Source organism: Hyla sarda, chromosome 4 (assembly GCF_029499605.1).
Source record: "Hyla sarda isolate aHylSar1 chromosome 4, aHylSar1.hap1, whole genome shotgun sequence".
NCBI classification, from domain to species: Eukaryota; Metazoa; Chordata; class Amphibia; order Anura; family Hylidae; genus Hyla; species Hyla sarda.
This window is the reverse complement of record NC_079192.1, coordinates 193,023,121-193,047,717: the sequence shown is the minus strand read 5'-3', so window position 1 is coordinate 193,047,717 and position 24,597 is coordinate 193,023,121. Positions and strand designations below refer to the sequence as shown.

At 41.6% G+C, this 24,597-nt stretch overlaps 1 protein-coding gene across 1 annotated transcript in view; it reads left to right on the top strand.

Annotated features, from left to right (window-relative positions):
- The window catches only part of EXOC4 (exocyst complex component 4), a 471,200-nt gene that overhangs the window by 323,041 nt on the left and 123,562 nt on the right, over positions 1–24,597 (top strand). Inside the window, 1 exon segment of the mRNA XM_056573178.1 lies at positions 7,873–8,009. Within this exon segment, the coding sequence (XP_056429153.1) occupies positions 7,873–8,009 (137 nt within the window).

Below are 24,597 nucleotides of genomic sequence, written 5' to 3'. Positions count from 1 at the left end.
GTTATTGCTGGGTGCATAAATGTCCGAACAATTGAAAGTTATAGGGGTCAGAATAGGGTTTTGTTAATATTTTCATTACTGTACAATAATAAAATACAATAGTAAAGCATGTAACTATAATATAATTTTAATTGTTGTGACCAATAGAATAAAGAGAACATGCCAGTTTTACCATAAAGTGTACTGCATAAAAACAAAAAAAAAACAAAAAAATTGCTAAACTGCATTTTTTTTTCATTTTCCCACCACAAATATTTTTTGGGTGGTGCCATATATTTTATGGTAAAAGAAAATGTGTCATTACACCATTGCACAAAGAACCTGGCCTTGGTTGGTCCAGTAGATAGACAAATAAAAGAGTTATTACTCTTAAAGGGGTACTCCGGCCCTAAGACATCTTATCCCCTATACAAAGGATAGGGGATAAGATGTCTGACCGTGGGGGTCCCGCCGCTGGGGACTCCTGCAATCTTGCATTTGGCATCTTACATGGGGCCGGAGTATCGTGATGTCACAACTCCGTCCCCGTGTGATGTCACACCCCGCCCCGCTATGCAAGTCTATGGGAGGGAGCGTGACGCCCTTCACAGCGGCGGGACCCCCGCGATCAGACCTCTTATCCCCTATTCTTTGGATAGGGGATAAGATGTCTAGCTTTAAGGGATTTAAAGAAGGCAAAGTATAAATAAGCACATATATGACATTATGGCATAGATAAATATTTTCTTTGTTGTCATTATGTTATATTGGTCAAACTGCTTTACATCTTTCCTTTTTGTTTATCTCAGCACAATATATGGTCATTTAAAAAAAAAGAAGGATTTGCTTTAACTCACCCTGTTCCAGTTCTTGATAGAGAAAACAAGGACTGTCTCATTTCAGGTTAAGTTTCAGAATAAGCACTTCTGTGTGCTTGAGTAATAACAGAATTTCTACCATGAATGATGTAGCTTTCAAGAGCTTTCTTCCTTTGCAGACATCTCTAGATGTCAGTTTTTCCTGAGCCTGTAAAACTGAGCACATCCTGCTATGTGGTTGTCAGGCACTCAACTGCACTGTTCCCTATCCCCCAGCTTTTGTATAGAACTAGAAGGATCACGATCATTTGCGCCTTCATAAGAAAAGAGAACTTACAGCTTGTCTTTACACAACCTTTTCCTCATACATACACATTCAGAAGCCGAATGTTTAGAGCATTAATATATTAAAAGGGTTAAGCAGGATTAGAAAGTCAGACTAATTTCTTACCAAAACAGTACCAACCCTGTCCTTAGAATGTAGTGGTATTGCAGCTCAGTACCATTAAAGTGAATGGAGCCAACTTGTTATATTACGCACAACCAGAGGACACATGTGGTGCTGTTCTGTAAAGAAATTAGCTCTGATTTCTATTCCTGGATAAGGCTGGGTTCCCATTACGTTTTCCCCCATATGGGAGCGCATACAGCAGGGGAGAGCTAAAAACTTGCCTTCCCGTTTTCCTTTCTATGCGCTCCCGTATGTAATTAATTTCAATGAGCCGACCACAGTGAAACGGTCGGTCCGGTCGGCTCATTTTTGCCCCGTATGCGCTTTTACAACCGGACCTAAAACCGTGGTAGACTACGGTTTTAGGTGCGGGGGAAAGCGCATACGAGGCAAAAATGAACCCATCCTAAGCCCTTTAAAAACGAATTAATCCAGCCCTGATAGAAGGAAGGATTGTCCGGCACCAGGTATGCTCTAAAAGATTTCTTTTATTCATGCCATAGCAAGGAAACAGACATCACAGGACTGTGGTAATCTGACGCGTTTCGCTCTCTCTTGAGCTTAAACGTAGACTAAATTCAACAGACCAACATGCAAATTTAAAATAGAGACTCGATGGTCACATGATAAAATACCTGACGTAGGTAGTGATTATAAAAACCCGGCATGGATATCATCTGTTAGTATTACAGAATGGGTTGGATCCTGTCATTAGTGCGTTATTCGCTGTGTGTATGTCCTATGAGTGTGAATATACTCCAAACACTAAGTGCAAAAACGACAGATATGCACAAAATAGGCCGCGGTGTGTTGGTATCGTGCATGTATAGGTCAATAGTAGAATGGGATAATTTATCTCCATATCTAGATAGCTCAAAAAAACTACATACATGGATATATATGTGTTAAAATTACATGCATTGGATGGATTACTGCATGTCAAAATCACACATGCACGGGTAAATAATGCAAAAGGATAAGCAGCCTCTTAAATGTGTAATTCTGTAACCTACATGCATGTATACATATACTAAAAGATTATATTTATACCATTAGTTACTGGATGTACATAAATAAATTGAAACACTGCACAATTTTCTCTGTTTTGGTTTACATATATATCCATTGCGTATTAATACCATAATTTTCAGCAACCGCACTCTAATAGGCATCAAAACACACTAGGCGGAATCACCCTCCCAACACTCGCACTAAGAGAAATTATTGGTCTACCAAAATTATGAATTGATAAAACATAATATAATAAGGAGCTGCGGCGCTCGGGGCATCTGGAGAGGCATATAACGCTAGACAATATTCTTATGTACAGGTCATGATTAAATCTAAGCGTTTGTTCATTCCCCGCGGGTATCTGGTATCCAAAAGAAATACCCAATATGTCTCTCTATTGAAGAGGCGTTTTCTCGCATCCCCTCCTCTAATACCTATCTTAACCCTTTCTATACCAGACACCCGCAGGGAATCCAACTCCCCGCGTGCACATCCCGAAAATGGCGTGATAACATGGAAATGCCTACTCCTTCACTCCTACTGTCGGAGATATGTCTCCTGATTCTTGTTTTGAGGGTATTGGTAGTGCACCCTACATATTGCATGTTACACTTGGTACATGTGGCCACATAAACTAACATCGTAGTATTGCAGTTAATGTATTCACGTAGTTGGTATGTTTTTTTAGTTACACAAGACATTATTTCTTTAGAGTGGTGCATATATTTGCATGTAATACATCGGTTGTGACCACAACCCCAATTCCCTACAATATCCAACCAATTACCATGTTTAATTTTGTCCTTTGTCCTGTATTCTCCTTTTTTAGAGTTAAATAGACTTGGTGATAGAGAGGAGCCCAGTGAGGGTGCTTTTCTGGAGACCGCCATAATGCCCTCTTTAACTACCTCCCTCAATATTGGGTCTCCCTCTAAAACTGGTGTATACTTATGGATGATATTTTTGATTTGGGCAAATTGCGCACTGTATGTGGTAACAAAAACTGCTCTTTTTTGTTTATTTTTGGTATTTTGTGGACTATTAGTCCTTTTTCTTTTTCCAGTATATTGGATCAATTGCTCTCTATTAATGCCTTCTACTCTTTCCTGAGCCTTATTAAGACAGTCCTCTGTATAGCCCCTTCTGACAAATCTGCTTTTTAGCTCTCCTATCTCTTTTTCCCATTGTACAGGATCAGAGCAGTTCCTCTTGGTTCTGCACATCTCCCCAAAGGGGATATTCTGGACCACATGCTTTGGGTGGCAGGAGGATGCCATAAGGACTGAGTTTGTCGCCGTCTTCTTTCTATAGGGTACGACAACAATCTTAGATTCTCTGCTGGATAGGTAGATGTCCAAAAAATTGACTGAGGTGCTACTAAACTGAGCTGTAAATTTCAGATTCAAATGATTATTATTAATATAAGAAATAAACTCAAAAAAACGACATTCTGTGCTCCCCCAAATAATCAATAAATCATCTATGTAACGCCCTATTCGGCAGATGTTCTCATAAAAAGGGTTACTGGGTGTAAACAAAAATTGCTGCTCCCAATAAAACATGAAAATGTTGGCGAAGGAGGGTGAATATTTGGCACCCATGGACGCTCCCCGGGTCTGAAGGAAGAAATCGCCATCAAACATGAAATAATTGTGCTGCAACAAAAATTCGGTAACCATGACGATAAATTCCTTCAGACCCGGGGAGTAACTACTATATTGATCCAAATGACATGCCAGGGCAGTAAGACCCGCATCCCATGGGATGGATGGATATAATCCCACTACATCACAGGTAGCCCAAGACATATGTGGTCCAGAATATCCCCTTTGGGGAGATGTGCAGAACCAAGAGGAACTGCTCTGATCCTGTACAATGGGAAAAAGAGATAGGAGAGCTAAAAAGCAGATTTGTCAGAAGGGGCTATACAGAGGACTGTCTTAATAAGGCTCAGGAAAGAGTAGAAGGCATTAATAGAGAGCAATTGATCCAATATACTGGAAAAAGAAAAAGGACTAATAGTCCACAAAATACCAAAAATAAACAAAAAAGAGCAGTTTTTGTTACCACATACAGTGCGCAATTTGCCCAAATCAAAAATATCATCCATAAGTATACACCAGTTTTAGAGGGAGACCCAATATTGAGGGAGGTAGTTAAAGAGGGCATTATGGCGGTCTCCAGAAAAGCACCCTCACTGGGCTCCTCTCTATCACCAAGTCTATTTAACTCTAAAAAAGGAGAATACAGGACAAAGGACAAAATTAAACATGGTAATTGGTTGGATATTGTAGGGAATTGGGGTTGTGGTCACAACCGATGTATTACATGCAAATATATGCACCACTCTAAAGAAATAATGTCTTGTGTAACTAAAAAAACATACCAACTACGTGAATACATTAACTGCAATACTACGATGTTAGTTTATGTGGCCACATGTACCAAGTGTAACATGCAATATGTAGGGTGCACTACCAATACCCTCAAAACAAGAATCAGGAGACATATCTCCGACAGTAGGAGTGAAGGAGTAGGCATTTCCATGTTATCACGCCATTTTCGGGATGTGCACGCGGGGGAGTTGGATTCCCTGCGGGTGTCTGGTATAGAAAAGGTTAAGATAGGTATTAGAGGAGGGGATGCGAGAAAACGCCTCTTCAATAGAGAGACATATTGGATATTTCTTTTGGATACCAGATACCCGCGGGGAATGAACAAACGCTTAGATTTAATCATGACCTGTACATAAGAATATTGTCTAGCGTGATATGCCTCCCCAGATGCCCCGAGCGCCGCAGCTCCTTATTATATTATGTTTTATCAATTCATAATTTTGGTAGACCAATAATTTCTCTTAGTGCGAGTGTTGGGAGGGTGATTCCGCCTAGTGTGTTTTGATGCCTATTAGAGTGCGGTTGCTGAAAATTATGGTATTAATACGCAATGGATATATATGTAAACCAAAACAGAGAAAATTGTGCAGTGTTTCAATTTATTTATGTACATCCAGTAACTAATGGTATAAATATCATCTTTTAGTATATGTATACATGCATGTAGGTTACAGAATTACACATATAAAGAGGCTGCTTATCCTTTTGCATTATTTACCCGTGCATGTGTGATTTTGACATGCCGTAATCCATCCAATGCATGTAATTTTAACACATATATATCCATGTATGTAGTTTTTTTGAGCTATCTAGATATGGAGATAAATTATCCCATTCTACTATTGACCTATACATGCACGATACCAACACACCGCGGCCTATTTTGTGCATATCTGTCGTTTTTGCACTTAGTGTTTGGAGTATATTCACACTCATAGGACATACACACAGCGAATAACGCACTAATGATAGGATCCAACCCATTCTGTAATACTAACAGATGATATCCATGCCGGGTTTTTATAATCACTACCTACGTCAGGTATTTTATCATGTGACCATCGAGTCTCTATTTTAAATTTGCATGTTGGTCTGTTGAATTTAGTCTACGTTTAAGCTCAAGAGAGAGCGAAACGCGTCAGATTACCACAGTCCTGTGATGTCTGTTTCCTTGCTATGGCATGAATAAAAGAAATCTTTTAGAGCATACCTGGTGCCGGACAATCCTTCCTTCTATACGCTGTTGAAGCCGGGGCGGGACCGGCGGGTCCGTGACAGCACAGGCGTGTCGGAGATTCGGCTCCGGAGGTGAGCGGACACCACTGCATTTGGAAATCCAGCCCTGATGTGAAATAAACTTACTTTAAGATGAGTCAGCAGCAGAAAAAATCGCTCTTCACCAGGAGAGACCTATGGGGGGAATTTATGGTTATGTTAGGAAGGGTCTTCTCGTCTATATTTGTCACAATGGTTTTGCACAGTCATTTTCTGCGGCAAAAGTCTGTGACTTTTCATATAAAAGACTTAACAATGTTGACTATATGATTGTGTTTGATTAGGAGTTTTGCTGGTAATGTATTTTACTATGTCCATCTTTTCAAAAAAGTCACATTTTTCAAACACAACTTGCCTTCAAATGTCACAAACCAACACAGCCTCCAACCACAAATAGAAAACTGCCTGTGCTTACTCCGGAAAGTTATAAGAGCCAAAGTTACCATAAGCCGTGCAACAAAATGATAACTTTCATGCACGACAGACAAAAATCCCATCCAGAAAAATTCTAAACAAATCGTCTGACAACATCCTGTTTTAGTAAATTCCCTCTATGTGTTTGTAGGCAACTTTCTCCTTTACATGTCTTCCATGTGAGAAGCACCGATGATTTTCATGTCATTAGCTGGGTTGTCAGTGAGCGCAGAGTTTCTGAACAGTTACAAGCAGTGTAATAGGTAGCAAGAGAAAGAAACATCTGATAACTGTAAAAAGAAGATTTATTGCTTAACATGACATATTACAAAGTGTATTATCATTATATGGTGTTTTAATGTATAAAAGAAAATGTAAAAACTATTAATGATATGCTTTATAGAAGTCCAACATCACAATTTTTTTCTGCATGGCCTCAGACTGGCTTAAATGGGTACTCCGCCCCTAAACATCTTATTCCCTATCCAAAGGATAAGGGATAAGATGTCTGAAAACGGTGTGTCCCATCAGCCATCATGCCCCCTCCCATAGACCTGAATGGAGGGGGTGTGATGTCGCGACCACGGTCGCCCAAAGCTCGCGTTCTGAACATTATATGTTCAAAACACTGGGGTGCAGGGCCGGAGATAGCGTGGGGTTCCAGTGGCCGGACCCCCCACAATCAGACATCTGAGTACCCCTTAAAAAATAGTTTGGCTTAGCAGCCCCTTCTGCTTTTGTCTCGACACTTAGAAAATACCCATTTAGCCAGTCACTGGCCTTAATGGCGACCTGCCTTGGCCAGTGGTTGTCTGAGCAAAAGTTGATGCTTAGCAAGGACCAGGCACTGTTAGGATGGATGCAGCAGGGGATCAGGGCAAGTGAGTGTAACTTTTTTTTGTGTCGCCTTATGCATAGGTAAATATTCTGCCATCTTTATTCTATAAATAAAGCATAAACATATATTTTTTTGCATAAATATATATAATTTTTTTTTAAAGATTTAAATCAAACGCTATAACCATGAAGCCTCTGCTTCACGTTTCTGTGGTATGAAGAACATTATAATAAGTGTGTGCCATTTATGGAAGATAACCAACACTTTTCTAACTAAAAAAAACTGCAACCTGACGTTGTTGTAAGACAACAGGAAACTTTACTAAAAGGGCTTATACCCTATTTACGAATCAGTTTGAAACTGTAATGAGAGATAGGCCGGGGCACTTATGTATTTATTGTTAGCTGAACCATTGTCCTGTCCCTTACTTACACAGCCATATTTGCAATTTCCTCTCTAGATATCTTCTTAGCCAAAACAAGGTTGCATATATACAATTAGGGAAAAGCAAGAAAACAAGGACTGCAAATAGTTGAAGGGACCAGATTTGAACTATGATAGATATTATTGAATTAATCATCTCATAATATTGTCTATTGTAATTGAGTTAAATGGTCTTTAAAAGAAGCACAATATTCATGTAGCTGAGAAAAACCTATTTGCTAATCGGTTATTTGCATTGTCTTTCAGAGTACCGTCATTGTGGAGAAGAGTATTCAGGACCTGATGAATTTAATGCGAGACTTAAGTGCTTACTCAGATCAGTTTCTGAATATGGTGTGTGTAAAACTCCAAGAGTATAAGGACACCTGCAGTGTTGCATTCAGGTAATATCTCAATTAAGGTAGTTAGGAGGCATAAGGACCTAAAGAAGTTGTGGGTTCCCCGTCACTGTATCTGCTGTTAACATTCAAGAAGCAAACACTTAACATTTAAGAGAATTTGTACCTGGTGGCTGTTCTATTTTTTTTTGTGTGAACTATGTAATGCCAGGTTCAATGTTTTAGATCTGTTTTTTCTCTCTAAGGCTGCATTCACACCACGTTTTGTAGATACGGGTGCCGGATCCGGCGGGGGGAGGGGCAAACCGGGCGCTCCTGTTCCCCAGCCGGATCAGCCGTGACTCAATTTACATTATTGATCCGACCGGAGTCAAACGGTGACTCCGGTCGGCTCAGTTTTGACCCGTATGTGGTTTCCTGACCGGACCTAAAACCGTAGTATACTACGGTTTTAGGTCCGGTCAGGAAACCACATACGGGTCAAAACTGAGCCGACCGGAGTCACCGTTTTACTGACCATTTGCTCATACTAACCAGATGGCTTCTTGTATTTTCTTGAGTCCTTCTTAAAAATGAAAGAAGTGATCTGATTGGTTGCTATGGTCAACTGGTCCACCTTTCCTCTGCACAGGTTTTGATCTCCCCTGTGTGTTCTTTAGGTGGTATAGTGGTATAGAGTAGCCAACCTCTATAACTGCCATTGTGTTTCCTCGCTGCTGTGATTTACCATGAAACCCCCTGTTCTCCTGATCAGTGGGTGTCCTAGCAGTCAGACCGCCACTGACCAGACACCTCCCCTATTCACACTTTTTTTTATTTTGGCAAAAATCCTTGTATTAATATATCTCTAACTTCTGTCATATAAAATATAAAGAGTAAGTGTCTTAATTTCTGCTTATTGCAGAAAGGTTGATATGCAGCGCTTGGCAGCTGTGTCCAGCAGAGCCCGTATTGTGCTATGCTGTCATTGATGTCAGGTGAGACCAGTAACTATTGAGGCATGGTCTGTTTGGCGGCTCTGCCTGCTGCACCTCATTAACCTCTTTTTCAAAATATTCCTTTATAATACAAGAAAAGAAGTTAGTTTCGTGTGCAGCTTACATTTCTTTAAACCTTGAAGTGGAAAAATCCAGGAGTTGAATGCTTTCACAGGCTGTATATATATGTACAACAGACAAATATAGAAGGAGATTTATCAAGCTCTGTAGTAAAAAAAAAATTTTGCATAGTACTTGCGCACGTGCGACTTTTCCATACATGCTGCGACTTTTTGATTTATGCTTGTTCCAAAGAACATTTCTGAAATCTGCTCACGTAGTAATTTATTTTATTTTTTTTACTTTGCAGTGGTGTTGTGTTAAAAAAGAATAAAGCACAAAATAATTGTGTAAGAATTTTTACAGACTACATAAATAACCCATATGTGGCACAAAAATGTTTCCTTAAAAAAAAGAAACATTCATAGTAATACAGCTTCATGCACATTTTGGGTTGGGTAGTGTACCAAGACGTTTTTTTTTTGTGGCTTCACAATTGTTTATGTGCCTGTTGGTGCTGTGCTGTCTTCCTTCCCCAACCAACGTCACAAAACGTAGGCTCAGAATAAAAAAGCCTCCAGAGTACGGATATTCATGGTGCGGCATAGTATGTCTTTTATATATTTTTTATTTCTGAGGAAAGGCAGGCCAGTCAGGGTGTCACCCGATGCGGTACACCCCCCCCCCCCCCCCCCCCTTGTGTCACTCTCTAGCAACGCTACTGGTAATAAAGTGTAGATAAAGAACTTCGGCTATTAACATAAGGAAACACTTTTCTGCTTTAAAAAGTGCTTTTGTAAGCGGGTTTCCTTTGCTTACATGCGATTTATTTATCAAGGTCGTGCGACTATTTGATAAATAGGTTGCATGTAAGCAAAAGTAAGTTAAAAAATAATTGTCATATAAAAGCCATACGTTTGAAAAGAATGATAAATCTGCTTCATAGTGTCTGTAGAAGTCTTACTCCTGAATATGTCAACAGAAATGTCTGAATTAGGATGGCTACAGATTGTTCCAGATTGTTTTTGTAACCCAGAATGATCTTAAAGTAAATTTCAAACTTATAATTGTTTGTCAGCAGATTTTTTTTTAATAAACCCAAATACCTTTCCTGCAATAACAACTTTGCCAAAACCCAAAGACCTTTCCTGCAATAACAACTTTGCCAGTCAGTCAGCTTTGAACCTTGAAATTTATTTTCAGCGATTAGTTCTGAAAGATTTGCTTGAGGTTGTTTGGGTTGGTTGGATGACACTTGTCAGCTGTAGCTATTGGATAGTGCTAGCTCCGAGCTAGTGCAGATGTCAGCTATGATTTACAACAGGGAATGTTCACACTTAGAATTTCCGCCTAGACAAATTCCAGACAGAGATTCTCGGAGCAGCAGGGTGCCACTGGTGCTTGGACTGCATGAACCTCGTCATTGTAGTGCCATAGAATGTGACAGGGTGACACAGCACTTTTAAGTGCTAGAGCATCACAGCCCCATCACAGCCTCATCACATTCTATTGGCTGACACTTGCACGGGCGGGGGGGGGGGGGGGGTGCGAGTGTCACATGACATATACAGTCATGGCCGTAAATGTTGGCACCTCTGAAATTTTTCAAGAAAATTAAGTATTTCTCACAGAAAAGGATTGCAGTAACACATGTTTTGCTGTACATATGTTTATTCCCTTTGTGTGTATTGGACCTAAACCATAAAAGAGAGGAAAAAAAGCAAATTAGACATAATGTCACACCAAACTCCAAAAAATGGGCTGGACAAAATTATTGGCACCCTTAACTTAAGCACACGCTCTGGAAAAAATAACTGAAATCAGTCGTTTACTATAACCATCAATAATCTTCTTACACCTCTCAGCCGGAATGTTGGACCACTCTTCCTTTGCAAACTGCTCCAGGTCTCCCTTTATTGTAAGGGTGCCTTTTCCCAACAGAAATTTTAAGATCTCTCCATAGGTGTTCAATGGGATTTAGATCTGGACTCATTGCTGCCACTTCAGAACTCTCCAGAGCTTTGTTGCCATCCATTTCTGGGTGCTTTTTGAACTATGTTTGCCCTGCTGGAAGACCCAGGTTCTCGAATGCAAAACCAGCTTTCTGACACTTAGCTGTACAGTGTGACCCAAAATCTGTTGGTAATCCTCAGATTTCATAATGCCTTGCACACATTTAAGGCACCCAGTGCCAGAGGCAGCAAGACAACCCCAAAACATCATTGAACCTCCACCATATTTCACTGTAGGTACTGTCTTATTTTCTTTGTAGGCCTCATTCCATTTTCGGTAAACCTTAGAATGATGTGCTTTACCAAAAAGCTCTATCTTGATCTCATCTGTCCACAAGACTTTTTCTCAGAAGGATTTTGGCTTACTCAAATTAATTCTGGCAAAATGCAGTCTTGCTTTTTTATGTCTCTGTGTCAGCAGTGGGGTCCTCCTGGGTCTCCTGTCATAGCATTTAATTTAAATGTCGACGGATAGTTCGTGCTGACACTGATGCTCCCTTAGCCTGCAGGACAGCTTGAATATATCTTTGGAACTTGTTTGGGGCTGCTTATCCACCATCCGGACAATCCAGCATTGACACCTTTCTCTTCCATCTACGCCCAGGTAGATTAGCTACAGTGCCATGGGTTGCAAACTTTTTGATAATGTTGCGCACTGTGGACAAAGAAAAATCTAGATCTCTGGAAATGGACTTGTAACCTTGAGATTGTTGATATTTTTCCACAATTTTGGTTCTCAAGTCTCAAGAAGACAGTTCTCTTCTCCTCTTTCTGTTGTCCATTCTTAGTGTGGCACACACAGACACACAATGCAAAGACTGTGAACCTCTCTCCATTTTATCTGCTTTCAGGTGTGATTTTAATATTGCCCACTCCTGTTACTTGCCCCAGGTGAGTTTAAAGGAGCATCACATGCTTGAAACAATCTTATTTTTCCACAATTTTGAAAGGGTACCAATAATTTTGTCCAGACCATTTTTGGAGTTTGGTAGGCCATTATGTCCTATTTGCTTTTTCCTCCCTTTTTTGGTTTAGTTCCAATACACTCAAAGGGAATAAACATGTGTATAGCAAAACATTGCAATCATTTTCTGTGAGAAATACTTCATTTTCTTGAAAAATTTCAGGGGTGCCAACATTTACGGCCATGACAGTATATTTAGCCGTGGGCGCAAGGCTGGCTGACAGCGGGAGGATGGACATCCTCCCGCTGTCATCCTGTACTGTGAGCAGCGGGCGCAGGCCTGACACGCGAAGCAAACGCGAGCCCCCCATGAAGCTTCGGCTATCACAGCAAGAGACATCCTCTTGCAGTGGTAGCCAAAGTTGCACTGCAATGAACGATGTTTGGAGATAAATATATATGTCAGGTGACCCTCGCATGTCCATGCCTCTCAAGATCTCCAAGAGTGTCCCTGTATTCCTGTCTGTGATTCTGTGTATGATCCAGACCTGGCCCACTCTGGATCCTAATCCTGGTTCAGACTTCTGACTACACTGCTTGCGGTATTCTGATACCTGTTTTGGCTCTTGTTTCCTGGCTCTTTTTGATCAAGTCCCTGGATTCCACTAATGTTTGTTATTGCTGTATTTTTTTATTATTTTAATAAACATGTGATTTGTACAGCATCTCCATCTGGTTTTCTGGTTCCTGGCAGTATTTGGCCATAATTGCTGATTTACTTTTCTTTTTGCCCTTGAAAACCAGTAGATGCCACCACCTGAATTGCTGTTTTGTATAGCTGCAGTATTTCGTACACCTGCTTATACAGATGAGCCACTGAGCCTGTGTAAACAATAAATGGGACATGGGGTTAGACCCTTCACTATTTAGACATTGATTGCTTATACTAAGGATAAGGCATAAGTGTTATAATCCCTTTAATAAAAGCACCTTTAGTCAGAGATAGTTAAAATTATATTCATAATATAATACAGTTGTAGATTATATTGTGCAATTGCTATTTTATTATGAAACTTGTCATACGTAATGGTCTGTACATCTATTGTAGTGTATGAGCCAGGGGTTAAATGTATAGATTAATAATGCATTGATGACCGTATTCCTATGTCCGTGTTAAGGGCCGGCCTTGGTATAACTAAATCCTAAAATCTTTAAGCAGATTGTGTGTTTAGCGTATCGCTGGGGACTTGCAGAACTTAATTAGCTTTGCATGCTGGATACTGGGAGAAAGCAATTACACACATACACATGCCACGAACAATCTATACTTTGTAGTTAATGCTCTAGATGAACACCAGTGTGACTGTCCTGTAATGTCAAGAGAGCTTTGTCTGTTATACCCTCTGGTTCTCCAAGGGCTCACAGTGAAATTGCATGTTAGTTACGATAGTGCATTTGCAAATGGGAAATAAGAAATCAAATTATTGGTGATAGCTTTGATGATCGGATTAGCTGAGTACATTGCCAGGCACAGTGCTAATAGAAATCCAGAATGCGGACTTCCTGTAACAGGACATGATGATCAGTCCAAACGTGCTAATCCTCTCATGTGGAAAATGAAATTGCTCAGTGTTGTTATCACTCACATTTGCTTTTACATGGCGCATGTCATGTGTTTATTTTTGAACAAAGCAACTAAATGTTGGGTATCTTTTTTAAATGTTTATTTTAGTGTCATGGAAAGATGAATAGTATTGATAAATATAAACAGGGCTCTACTTCCCATTAGGCACCCTTACGCCTGTGCCTAGGCAACAGTGTTGTGGGGGGCTGAACTTCAGTGAGTAAAATAAATAATAAATACTTTTAATGTTGCTGCTGTTGCCTTACTGTGGCTATAGAATCAGTTTCCCTTTTTTGGGTGAATCCACGTGGGTCAGAACAGTTTTCCATTACATCTCTGTTAACATAACTATACAGTAGAACAGGGTTTAAAGGGGTACTCCACCCCTAGACATCTTATTCCCTATCCAAAGGGAAACTGTGTGTCCCAGCAGCCATCACGCCCCCTCCCATAGACAGTAATGGAGGGGGTGTGATGTTGGGACCATGGTCGCCCAAAGCTGGCGTTCTGAACATAAATGTTCAAAACACCGGGGTACCGGGCCGGAGATAGCGTGGGGTTTCAGTGGCCGGACCCCCCCATAATCAGACATCTTATCCCCTATTCTTTGGATAGGGGATAAGATGTCTAGGGGCAGAGTACCCCTTTAAAAATTGTTTGGAAAACTGATTAGTAGCCCCTTCTGCTTTTGTCTCGACACTTAGAAAATACCCATTTAGCCAATCACTGGCCTTATTGGGGACCTGCCTTGGCCAGTAGTTGTCTGAGCAGGATTGTCCTACATGTTGAGACAAAAGCAGAAGGTGATGCTTAGCAAGGACCAGGCACTGTTAAGATGGATGCAGCAGGGGATCAGGGCAAGTGAATGTAACTTTTTTTTGTGTCGCCTGACAATCCCTTTTATGCTTATGCATAGGTAAATATTCTACCATCTTTATGAAAAAAAAACCAACACAGGGGGGAAGGTTTATCAATGTGTTTTACACCAGTTTTTTTGCATAAATATATTTAAAAAAATGGGATTTAAACCAAACGCTATAACCATGAAGCCTCTGCTTCACGTTTTCATGGTATGAAGAATGTTTTAATAAGTGTATGCCATTTATGAAAGATATCCAACACTTTTCTAACTAAAAAAAAACTGCAACCTTACGTTGCTGTAAGACAACAGGAAACTTTACTAAAAGGACTTATACCCTATTTACAAATCAGTTGGAAACTGTAAGAAGATCTCCCCGCGATCTCTCCTGCAGCACCCCCCTCATCTGGTGCCGCGCCCCCTCCCATAGACTTGCATTGAGGGGGTGGGATGTCACGAGGGGGTGGGGCCGTGACATCACGATTCCCAGCGGTGGGACCCCCGCGATCAGACATCTTATCCCCTATCCTTTGGATAGGGGATGAGATGTCTAGGGGTGGAGTATCCCTTTATTAAACTGAATCTTTGAATGTTAGCTAAGTTAGAACTAAACTGTTTGAATATTTAAAATTGCATCTTTTCTTAATTTTTTTCTGCTTTTTGTAAAAGATTCTCTTGACAACAAGCAGACCTCTAAGGCTATGTTCACATGTCGGAATTTCCGTGCGGAATTCCGCATTGGAATTCTGCACAGAGATTCCGGAGCAGGAGCGTCCTGTTGAATTCAATCGGATTCTGCTGCGCTGTGCTCACGAAGGAATTTCTGCGCCAGTTGTTTCTGGCATGGAAATTTTGATTTCTATGTCAGCAGAAAGATTAAACCTGTCCATTATTTCTGCGGACTCAGCACAGAATGCACAGCTGTTTCATATGTGCCTGCAATCTGGTGTGAATATAGCCTTAGTGTCCCCTTGCAGGTACTGCCAGCAATCGGTTGTGTTCTGCTAGAAAACTGTGAGTGTTTAGTTTCCGAGCAATTATTATTTTTTTAAAGTATTTAAGTTTTACAATTCTTAGTAACAGACACCACCAAAATTGCGGAATAAGAACAATACATACATAAACCCTCCCGAGAGGTCCCAGGGGCCAACATTATAACCTTAGCAAGGAGGGAAAGAACAGCATATTTAGCACCCATGTAACAAAGAGGCGAAACCTGAGACCCACCAGGGGAGGCAAAGACAGACACACTTCCCGGTTCCCGGCAAAGCCTCCCCCCCAGCCACAATCCTCTAAGTGCAGCAACAACCTGCATCAACCTACTGAGGCCCTTGATCCGGCAGAGCAGCCAAGACATCCAATAACAACCATGGAGTCCATACTCTATCAAACTTCTTAGGGCACTTGCCACTAATATACAAGGCCCGATACAACGGAACATATTTATTTACCAGTGCTATCCGACTAGCCAAAGGGGGGGTGGAGGTATCCTTCCATGTCATGACTACCACTTTACGGGCACAGAACAGTAAGAAATGTATCAGTAAATGTCTGTGTACCAGAGATCAGGTCATTAAGAACCACCAGCAGACATACCACCGGATCAAGTAGAAAAGGGAATTCCATATGCTCAGCCAAAAAAAACATCACTTCCCTCCAGAAGCTAACTACAACCGGACACTCCCACACAGCATGTAGGAAGGTGCAAACCTCTGAAGAGCACCGAAAGCATAAATCAGAGGCAGAGAGCCCAATACGATTGAGCCTAGCAGGAGTGTAGTGCAAACGTAGGACATATCTCAATTGGATCAGCATATCCCTACTGCTAACCATCGTTGCATAGTAAGAACCCTCAACCTCTTTCCACTGACCCTCAGACCATGAATATCCGCAACCCATTTAGGAAAGGCCAGTGAGAAGGGGCTAGACCCCAATGACTGGAGAAGGGAGTAAGACTGAGTAAGAGGTTTAGAGAGATCCGTGGTGCCCAGGAGCAGCTCCACCTCAGAGAACACGGGAGCCAAATTGAGCCTGAACCGCATGCCGAAGCTGAAAATACTGAAACAGAGCATTTCCAGGGATGCCATAACATTCTCTCATTTCCAAGAAGGACAGGAAAACCTGATCCTCCCGGAGAAGGTGGATCACAAATTTGACTCCATGCAATCCCCAGAAACTGGCCTCCTGTAACCCATGCAGGTGAGGTAAATGCACATTCCCCCACAAGGGTGCCCTCGGAGATACCAGGAGTTGCGGAAATCTGCTCGACACCATAGACCAAACCTTAGCAATAGTCATATAGCAGGCAAACCCATGCACAAAATCGTGGACCAAACCCAAGCATCCCCAGTACTTCCCAAAGATAGGACCACAAGACTGAGTAAAAGGTGTTATAAACATCTAAACTAACAACTACACCCGTAGGGAACCCCTCCCCCACCGCTGCTATATTGAGTTGCAACCGCTAAACATTCACATCAGTAGCTCTGCCCCGCATAAACGTTTGGTCAGGATGAACGATGGAGCCAATAGCCTCATTCAGGCGCTTAGCCAAGGCTCTAGCCAAAAGCTTAATATTTACATTCAAAAGGGAGATAGGTCTATAGGAGCCAGGCAGCATTGGGTCCTTACCGGGCTTAGGAAGCACAACAATAAGCGCCTCCCGCATAGAGTCTGGAAGCGTATCTGCTTCAGCTATAGAATGAAACAAATTACAAAGAATAGGGGCCATTCTCTCCTCGTTCATTTTATACCAATCTCCGGCCATCCCATCCAACCCGGGAGTCCTCCCATGAGAAAGGTCCCTTATAGCCTGAGCCACCTCCTCCACCGTAATAGGAGCATCCAATGCCTCCGCCTGAGCCTGATTGAGTGAAGGGAGAGATAAATCCTGCAGAAAATACAAGATTTCCCCCTGACACGGCATAGGAGGGGGCGCATACAGGGCAGAGTAGAAATCCCGGAACACAGAATTGATCATTCCAGGATCCCTCACCTCGACCCCATCACTACCCTTAATACAGGGAATAGAGGCCGGGGGGCGAGTTTCCCTAGACAGATAAGCCAGCAATTTACCATTTTTATCCCCGAATTCAAACAGGGCCGCCTCCTTATCCGCCAGCCGCAACTGAACCCTATCTTTCTGAGCAACCAATAGAGATCTCTGAGCCTTTGCCCACGCCCTTTTGCTGTCCGGAGAGGGATTCCTAACATACTCAGCTTCTAAAACACCCACTTCCTGTTACAGTTTACTCTCCACTGCCGACCTAATCTTCCTCTGTCCTGCTACCCCCGCTATGAAGGCACCTCTAATCGTAGCTTTATAAGCATCCCACTGGACTAAAGGGTCAGGATAAGAGGCATTATTCTCCCAGTAGTCAATATGAGCAGCCCCAAGCACCCCCCCTACCGCACTTGCCTGTAACCACCCAGGGTGCATGCGCCAAATATGGGAAGGGGGACTAGGGCCAAGGTGAAAAACTACCAACACAGCAGAGTGGTCTGAGATCCCTCTAGTGGTGTAGGAGATGCCTCTTACCGCAGAGATCCTCAGAAGCCAACGCCAGGTCAATACGAGAAAACGACCTATGGGTCGAAGAGTAAAAGGAGAAGGAGGTTGTCGTGGGATACTTCCACCTCCAAAGATCGGTCAAGCCCAACGCCGACCTCCATCTGTTAAATGAGGCCGAGCCGGGATCTGCAGCAGTGGTGTTATCGAGGACTGGATCAGGAACCACGTTAAAGTCACCTATGAAGAGAACAGGGTCAGAAGGGAAAGAAAGCAGTTTGTTAGTAACAAGTTCTAGCAGCTCAACATGAAAGGGGGGGGGTACATACACAGAAACAAGAACAAAGGAAAAGGACCCCAGGCAACGGCAGAGTTTTTGTGACCAACACAGAGACCCCCGAGCATACGTGGAATACGATGCGTGATAACCCCAAGCTATCCAAGCCCTTTTTAGGGACAGTACTTTCTGACCAGTGACATGATTCTCCTGGAGACAGATAATATGGGGAGACTGGCGTTTCACAAAGTCCAGACATAGGGCCCTCTTAAACTTAGAATTGAGCCCCCGAATGTACCAACTAACCACCTTTAATGTCCCCATCCTGATCAATTATAGCGCAGGAGAAACCTACTCAGGACCGGGATCAGGGGGGAGCAGGCATCGGGACCGCACACATCCATACACACAACAAAAAGACGAGTACACCACAAAGACAGAAGACTAAACAGACAAACAAAGAAAACAAACAAGAAAAACAACGCAAAACAAATGCATCCTCAACAATCCCTGTCTAACACTAAACTTGTGCAGACCTAGACTCTGAACACTAAACTTACGGAGGTAGCAAGAGTACTAAATACCCAAACGGACCCACTCCCCCCTCACCAACCCAACCCCATTAACTAAGTAACTTGGGCCAACTCACCCCCCCTGCCGGGACCCCCCCTGCCGTAATGAAGAGAGAGCCAGAGTCGAGTGTAGAAGTCCAATTCTGGGCTCAGGGGGAGGCTAAACTAACCCCTAGCTATCAACCAACTAACTGAGAAACACGGAGGAGGCCAAAAGCAGTCAGTAGTATAAAGTTCAGTCCGGAGGGGCCTCAGGAGCCGCCTCCACCCACTGCAGAGCCTCCGCTGGAGACGTGAAGAATCTAGTCGCAGACCCATCGACCACCCATAGTTTCCCAGCAATTAAACCAGAGGGTTCAAGTTGGCAACCAAAATGGTGGCCAGTGTTTCCTAGCATTTACACATGAAATTATATCATGAATTTACAGACATGTTGTCATTTGGAACTAGCCCTGCTGCAACCTTTTGGCTGTACAAATAATTTTTTTTTTCAGCTGTGAATGGCAGATGTGGTACACACTAGGCTCACATTTGACCTTGAAGAACAGTTGTCTTTAAACTGTGCAACTAAAAAACTAAAACTTAATTGACTGTGTGGGCATGCTTGAAGCTGCAGTTTTCAAACATCTGGAGGTTTACAGTTTGGAGACCACTGCCTTGGAGTATGCTTTTGGATTTTGCTGGGCCTGTATAGTTGTTTTTTTTCCCCCCTAAACTTGTGAACCATTAAATCCATGATCCGTGTTCCTTGTGTCAGGAAGGAAGTAGCATTATCTTTTAGGTGTGTAGCCTGCACAAGCGTAATCCTGCTAAGAAAAATGACAGTCAGATGATGTAATGAAGGAGGCATGTCCCTGCCTGCAGCTTGTAATACGCTCCACATAACATTTAGGTGGTGGTGCTTCAGCAAAGGTGGGGTCTTCCACTTCTACTATGTGAGTTAAGCCAATTGCTTAAAAGTTAGGGAGGAAAGCCTGGGAGGATAAAGGAAGGACACAATTGTAGAAAATCCTTACGTGTGAAAACTATTAGGTTGGTTTGTATATGATTATCTATATTATATCCCATCATCCTATGATTTATTAAAGTAATGCTTTCCTTCCATTTTCCCCCATCTTAAATGTACTTCTCCTGTATGATGCAGACCTCTGCAACATAAAAGAGGGGACTCAAAGGCGTCTTCAGTTCTGCTTATTACAGCAAGGTTGACACTTGAGCTGTCCAGCAGAGACAATATTGTGCTATGCTGTCACTGATGTCAGGTGAGATCAGGAACTTTTGGGACATCTGCCGTCTACTGACTTTACCTGCCACACCTCATTAACTTTCTTCTCATGAATTTGCTTTGTAGGAAACGGCAGTGAATTGTAAATGACATCAAGTTAAACCTAGATCCGTAGTCTTATATCTTTTTCTGGTTATTGTATCCTGGATTTTTACCTATATTTAGTCCACTGTGTTACTAGATAGTATGCATTAACGTATAATTTCATAAAGAATAGGTAGTGCTTATTTTATTTCACAGATGCAGTCATATTGAACACTTCAATGAGGTATGCTGCAGTCTCACATTACAATTTAGTGACAGTTTTCTTGTTCAAGTTTTGTGTAATCCAGATTTCCCACATGTACATCTCTCATGTGGTCTATTAGTCTGGGGTATCCCTTGTCTGTCGTAATACATTTCTTACATTTTTTAATTCTTTATTTCTTAACCTTTTTTTTTTCTTTATTACGTATAGAGGCTGAATCATTTTACTGAAATAAAAGTGTTGACAAAGATAGAATAATGTGTAAACCACATAATTTATTCAGACGCTTTGCTTCTTGACTGTGAAGTCACAAGGTTTGTACACCTGGATTTGGGGACTTTCTGCCATTTTCTTTTACATGTCCTCTCAAGTTCTGTCAGGTTGGATGGGGGCCATCAGTGGACAGCCTTTACAGATCTTCAATTGCTTTTAAGTCAGGGCGCTGGCTGGGCCACTTAAAGGGATACTCCTCTGCACAGCATTTGGTACAAACTGTTCCGAACGCTGGAGCTGGGAGCTTGTGATGTCATAGCACCGCCTCCTTAATGACATCACGCTCTGCCCCCTCTATACAAGTCTATGGGAGGAGGTGTGACACGCCCACTCCCATAGACTTGCATTGAGGGGGCCAGGCGTGACGTCATGAGGAGGCGCGGCTATGACTTCATGAGCTCCTGGTGCCACCTCCAGCATTTGGAACAGTTTGTTATCCCCAAAGGATAGGGGATAAGATGTCTCACCGTGTGGGTCCCGCCGTTGGGGACCCCTGCAATCTTGTATTCGCCACCCACCTGTTTGAGCTGCACGCTGCGGTGCCAACTCACAAACAGCCGGGTGGCGACCATGGGGCCGGAGTATAGTGATGTCACCACCCACCCCCGTGTGACGTCACCCCCCCCCCCCGACCCCACTATGCAAGTCTATGGGAGGGGGCTTGAAGAAATTGCTGTGGCGAAATCGCGGCATCCCGAACAGTTCTAGGACAGCAGGAGGGTCCCTTACCTTGCGGCCTGTTGTCCGGTCACCGAATGACTGCTCAGTGAGATCCAGGCATGAGCAGTCAAGCAGCAGAATCAGAAACAGATTTGTAAATTACTTCTATTAAAAAAATCTTAATCCTTTTAACCTCTTAAGGACCCAGGACGTATGAGTACGTCCTGGGTCCCGATCCTGCGATATAACGCGGGGTCACACGGTGACCCCGCATCATATCGCTGCGGGCCCAGCGTCATAGTGAAGCCGGGACCCGCCTCTAATAGCGCGCGGCACTGATCGCTGTGCCGCGCGCTATTAACCCTTTAGCCGCGCGCTCAAAGCTGAGCCGCGCGGCTAAAAACGAAAGTAAAAGTGCCCGGCTAGCTCAGGGAGCTGTTCGGGATCGCCGCGGTATAATCGCGGCATCCTGAACAGCTGTAGCACAGGAGGAGGTCTTCTTACCTTCTCCTGTGCTGTCCGATCGCCGAATGAATGCTTCAAGCCTGAGATCCAGGCTTGAGCATTCAATCGCCGAAAACACTGTTTGATCCATTCCTATGGAGATGGATCAATCAGTGTAAAAGATCAGTTAATGCAATGTTATAGCCCCCTATGGGAGCTATAATATTGCATAAGAAAAGTGCAAAAAAAATCATTAACCCTTTCAATTATCCCTTCCCCTAATAAAAGTTTGAATCACCCGGCATTTCCAAGAATAAAAAAAACATTATGTAAATAATAATAAAAATAAACATGTGGTATTGCCGCGTGCGGAAATGTCCGAATTATAAAAATATACTGCTTTTTAAACCGCTTGTTCAATGGCCTACGCGCAAAAAAATTCCAAAGTCCAAAATAGCGCATTTTTGATCACTTTTTATACCACAAAAAAGTGAATAAAAAGTGATCAAAAAGTCTGATCAGAACAAAAATGGTACTGCTAAAAACTTCAGATGACGGCGCAAAAAATGAGCCCTCGTAGCACCCTGGTCAAAGATTACCATTTTAAACGTATAAATTTTCCTCATGTATTCATGATTTTTTTCTGAAGTGATACAAAATCAAACCTATACAAGTAGGGTATCATTTTAACCGTATGGACCTACAGAATAAAGATAAGGTATCATTTTTGCTGAAAAATGTACTGCGTAAAAGCGGAAGCCCCCAAAACTTACAAAATAGTGTTTTTTCATCAATTTTGTCGCACATTGATTTTTTTTCCCATTTCACCGTAGATTTTTGGGTAAAATGACTAATGTCATTACAAAGTAGAATTAGTGACACAAAAAATAAGCCATCATATAGAATTTTAGGTGAAAATTTTTAAGAGTTATGATTTTTTAAATTTAAGGAAGAAAAATTGAAAATGAAAAAACGGAAAAAGCCCGGGTCCTTAAGGGGTTAATACTTATGAGCTTCGGAAGTTGAGGTTGTTCTTTTCTGTCAAAGTGCTCTCTGATGACATGTGTCTCGGGAACAGCCCAGTTTAGAAGAGGTTTGCTATGGGGATTTGCTTCTAAACTGGGCGGTTCCCGAGACACGTGTCATCAGAGAGCACTTAGACAGAAAAGAACAACCTTAATTTAAGAAGCTCATAAGTACTGAAAGGATTAGGATTTTTTAATAGAAGTAATTTACAAATCTGTTTAACTTTCTGGAGCCAGTTGATACATAAAAAAAATGTATTTTCCTGGATAACCCCTTTAATGAAGATAATTTAACCCCTTCCCTAATAAAAGTTTGAATCACACCCCACTTTTCCCATTAAAAAAATAAATAACTGTGTAAATAAAAATAAACATGTGGTATCGCCGCGTGTGGAAATGTCCGAATTATAAAAATATATCATTAATTAAACCGCACGGTCAATGGCTCACGTGCAAAAAAATTCCAAAGTCCAAAATAGCGTATTTTTGGTCACTTTTTATATCATGAAAAAATTATCAATACGTCCAATCAATGCAAAAATGGTACTGCTAAAAACTTCAAATCACGGCGCAAAAAATGAGCCCTCATACCGCCCCATACGCGGAAAAATTAAAAAGTTATAGGGGTCAGAAGATGACAATTTTAAACGTATACATTTTCCTGCATGTACGGTAATTATAATTTTTTCCAGAAGTACGACAAAATCAAACCTATATAAGTAGGGTATCATTTTAACCATATGGACCTACAGAATAATAAGGTGTTATTTTTACCGAAAAAATTACTGCGTAGAAACGGAAGCCCCCAAAAGTTTAAAAAATTTAGTTTTTTCTTCAATTTTGACGCACAATGATTTTTTTTCCCGTTTCGCCATAGATTTTTGGGTAAATTGACTGATGTAATTACAGAGTAGAATTGGTGGCGCAAAAAGTAAGCCATCATATGGATTTTTAGGTGCAAAATTGAAAGGGGTTTTGTTTTTTTGGTCACCTCTTACCAAGGCCTTTTTCCCCAAGTCTGCTCATTTCTTTAAGTGTCACTATCCCATAAGTTCTTCTTCTAAAGGAAATAATAGGTTTCCCAAGTGCTATCTGTTATAATTAGGGATCTGCTTCTACTAATGATCATGATCAGAATGGCAGAATGTATTGCTGATAATATTCACTGTATTGAAACAAGAACACAAATCTTGTGTTTTCTCTGTTATCTCCTTCCCTCCTCAGTTTTCTCCAAAATGCAGATCTCTTCCATTTTCAAAGGTCTTTTTTTACTTAAATTGTAGGATAGCCTTTGAATATCAGTCAATTTTTAGCTCTCTGCTGGTAAGAGAGAAGTATCCTCTCAGCTATTTATCCTGTATAACCTGAGAATTTGGTTTTATGGAATAGATTTCTTGAGATGAGATGGATAGTAACTTGAATAATGTAGCAAAAAATTAGTTGCAGTGGGTTTGCAATATCCTTTTGTGTTTAGCATGCCCTGACCGACATACACACACATACAATAACTCCATAATAAAAATAATTTCTTTTATTTATATCCACTTTCTTGTCACTGAATTGACAGGTAAACTACATATTCTGATCACTGTTTTGGCAATGATCTGGAGGAAGAGTACATGATGCACACTAGAAAGGGATAGCCATAGTGGATAACACCTTGTATTTGTACCTGCTGTTTGCTCTGTTATATTTACCAGTATGTTGAGTTTTTTGCAGTGAGAACGCTAGATTGGTTGATTGGATTTTTGCAAGTATACCATTGTTTATTTCTCTGACCCAAACCAAATTACGGAAAAGTCATCAATAAAATGTAAATACAGTTAGATAGTTTGTTTTCTATGACAGGATTGTTTTATTTTCTATACCAAGTAAACTGTTCCATATAATTACAAGTCCTGTCTCC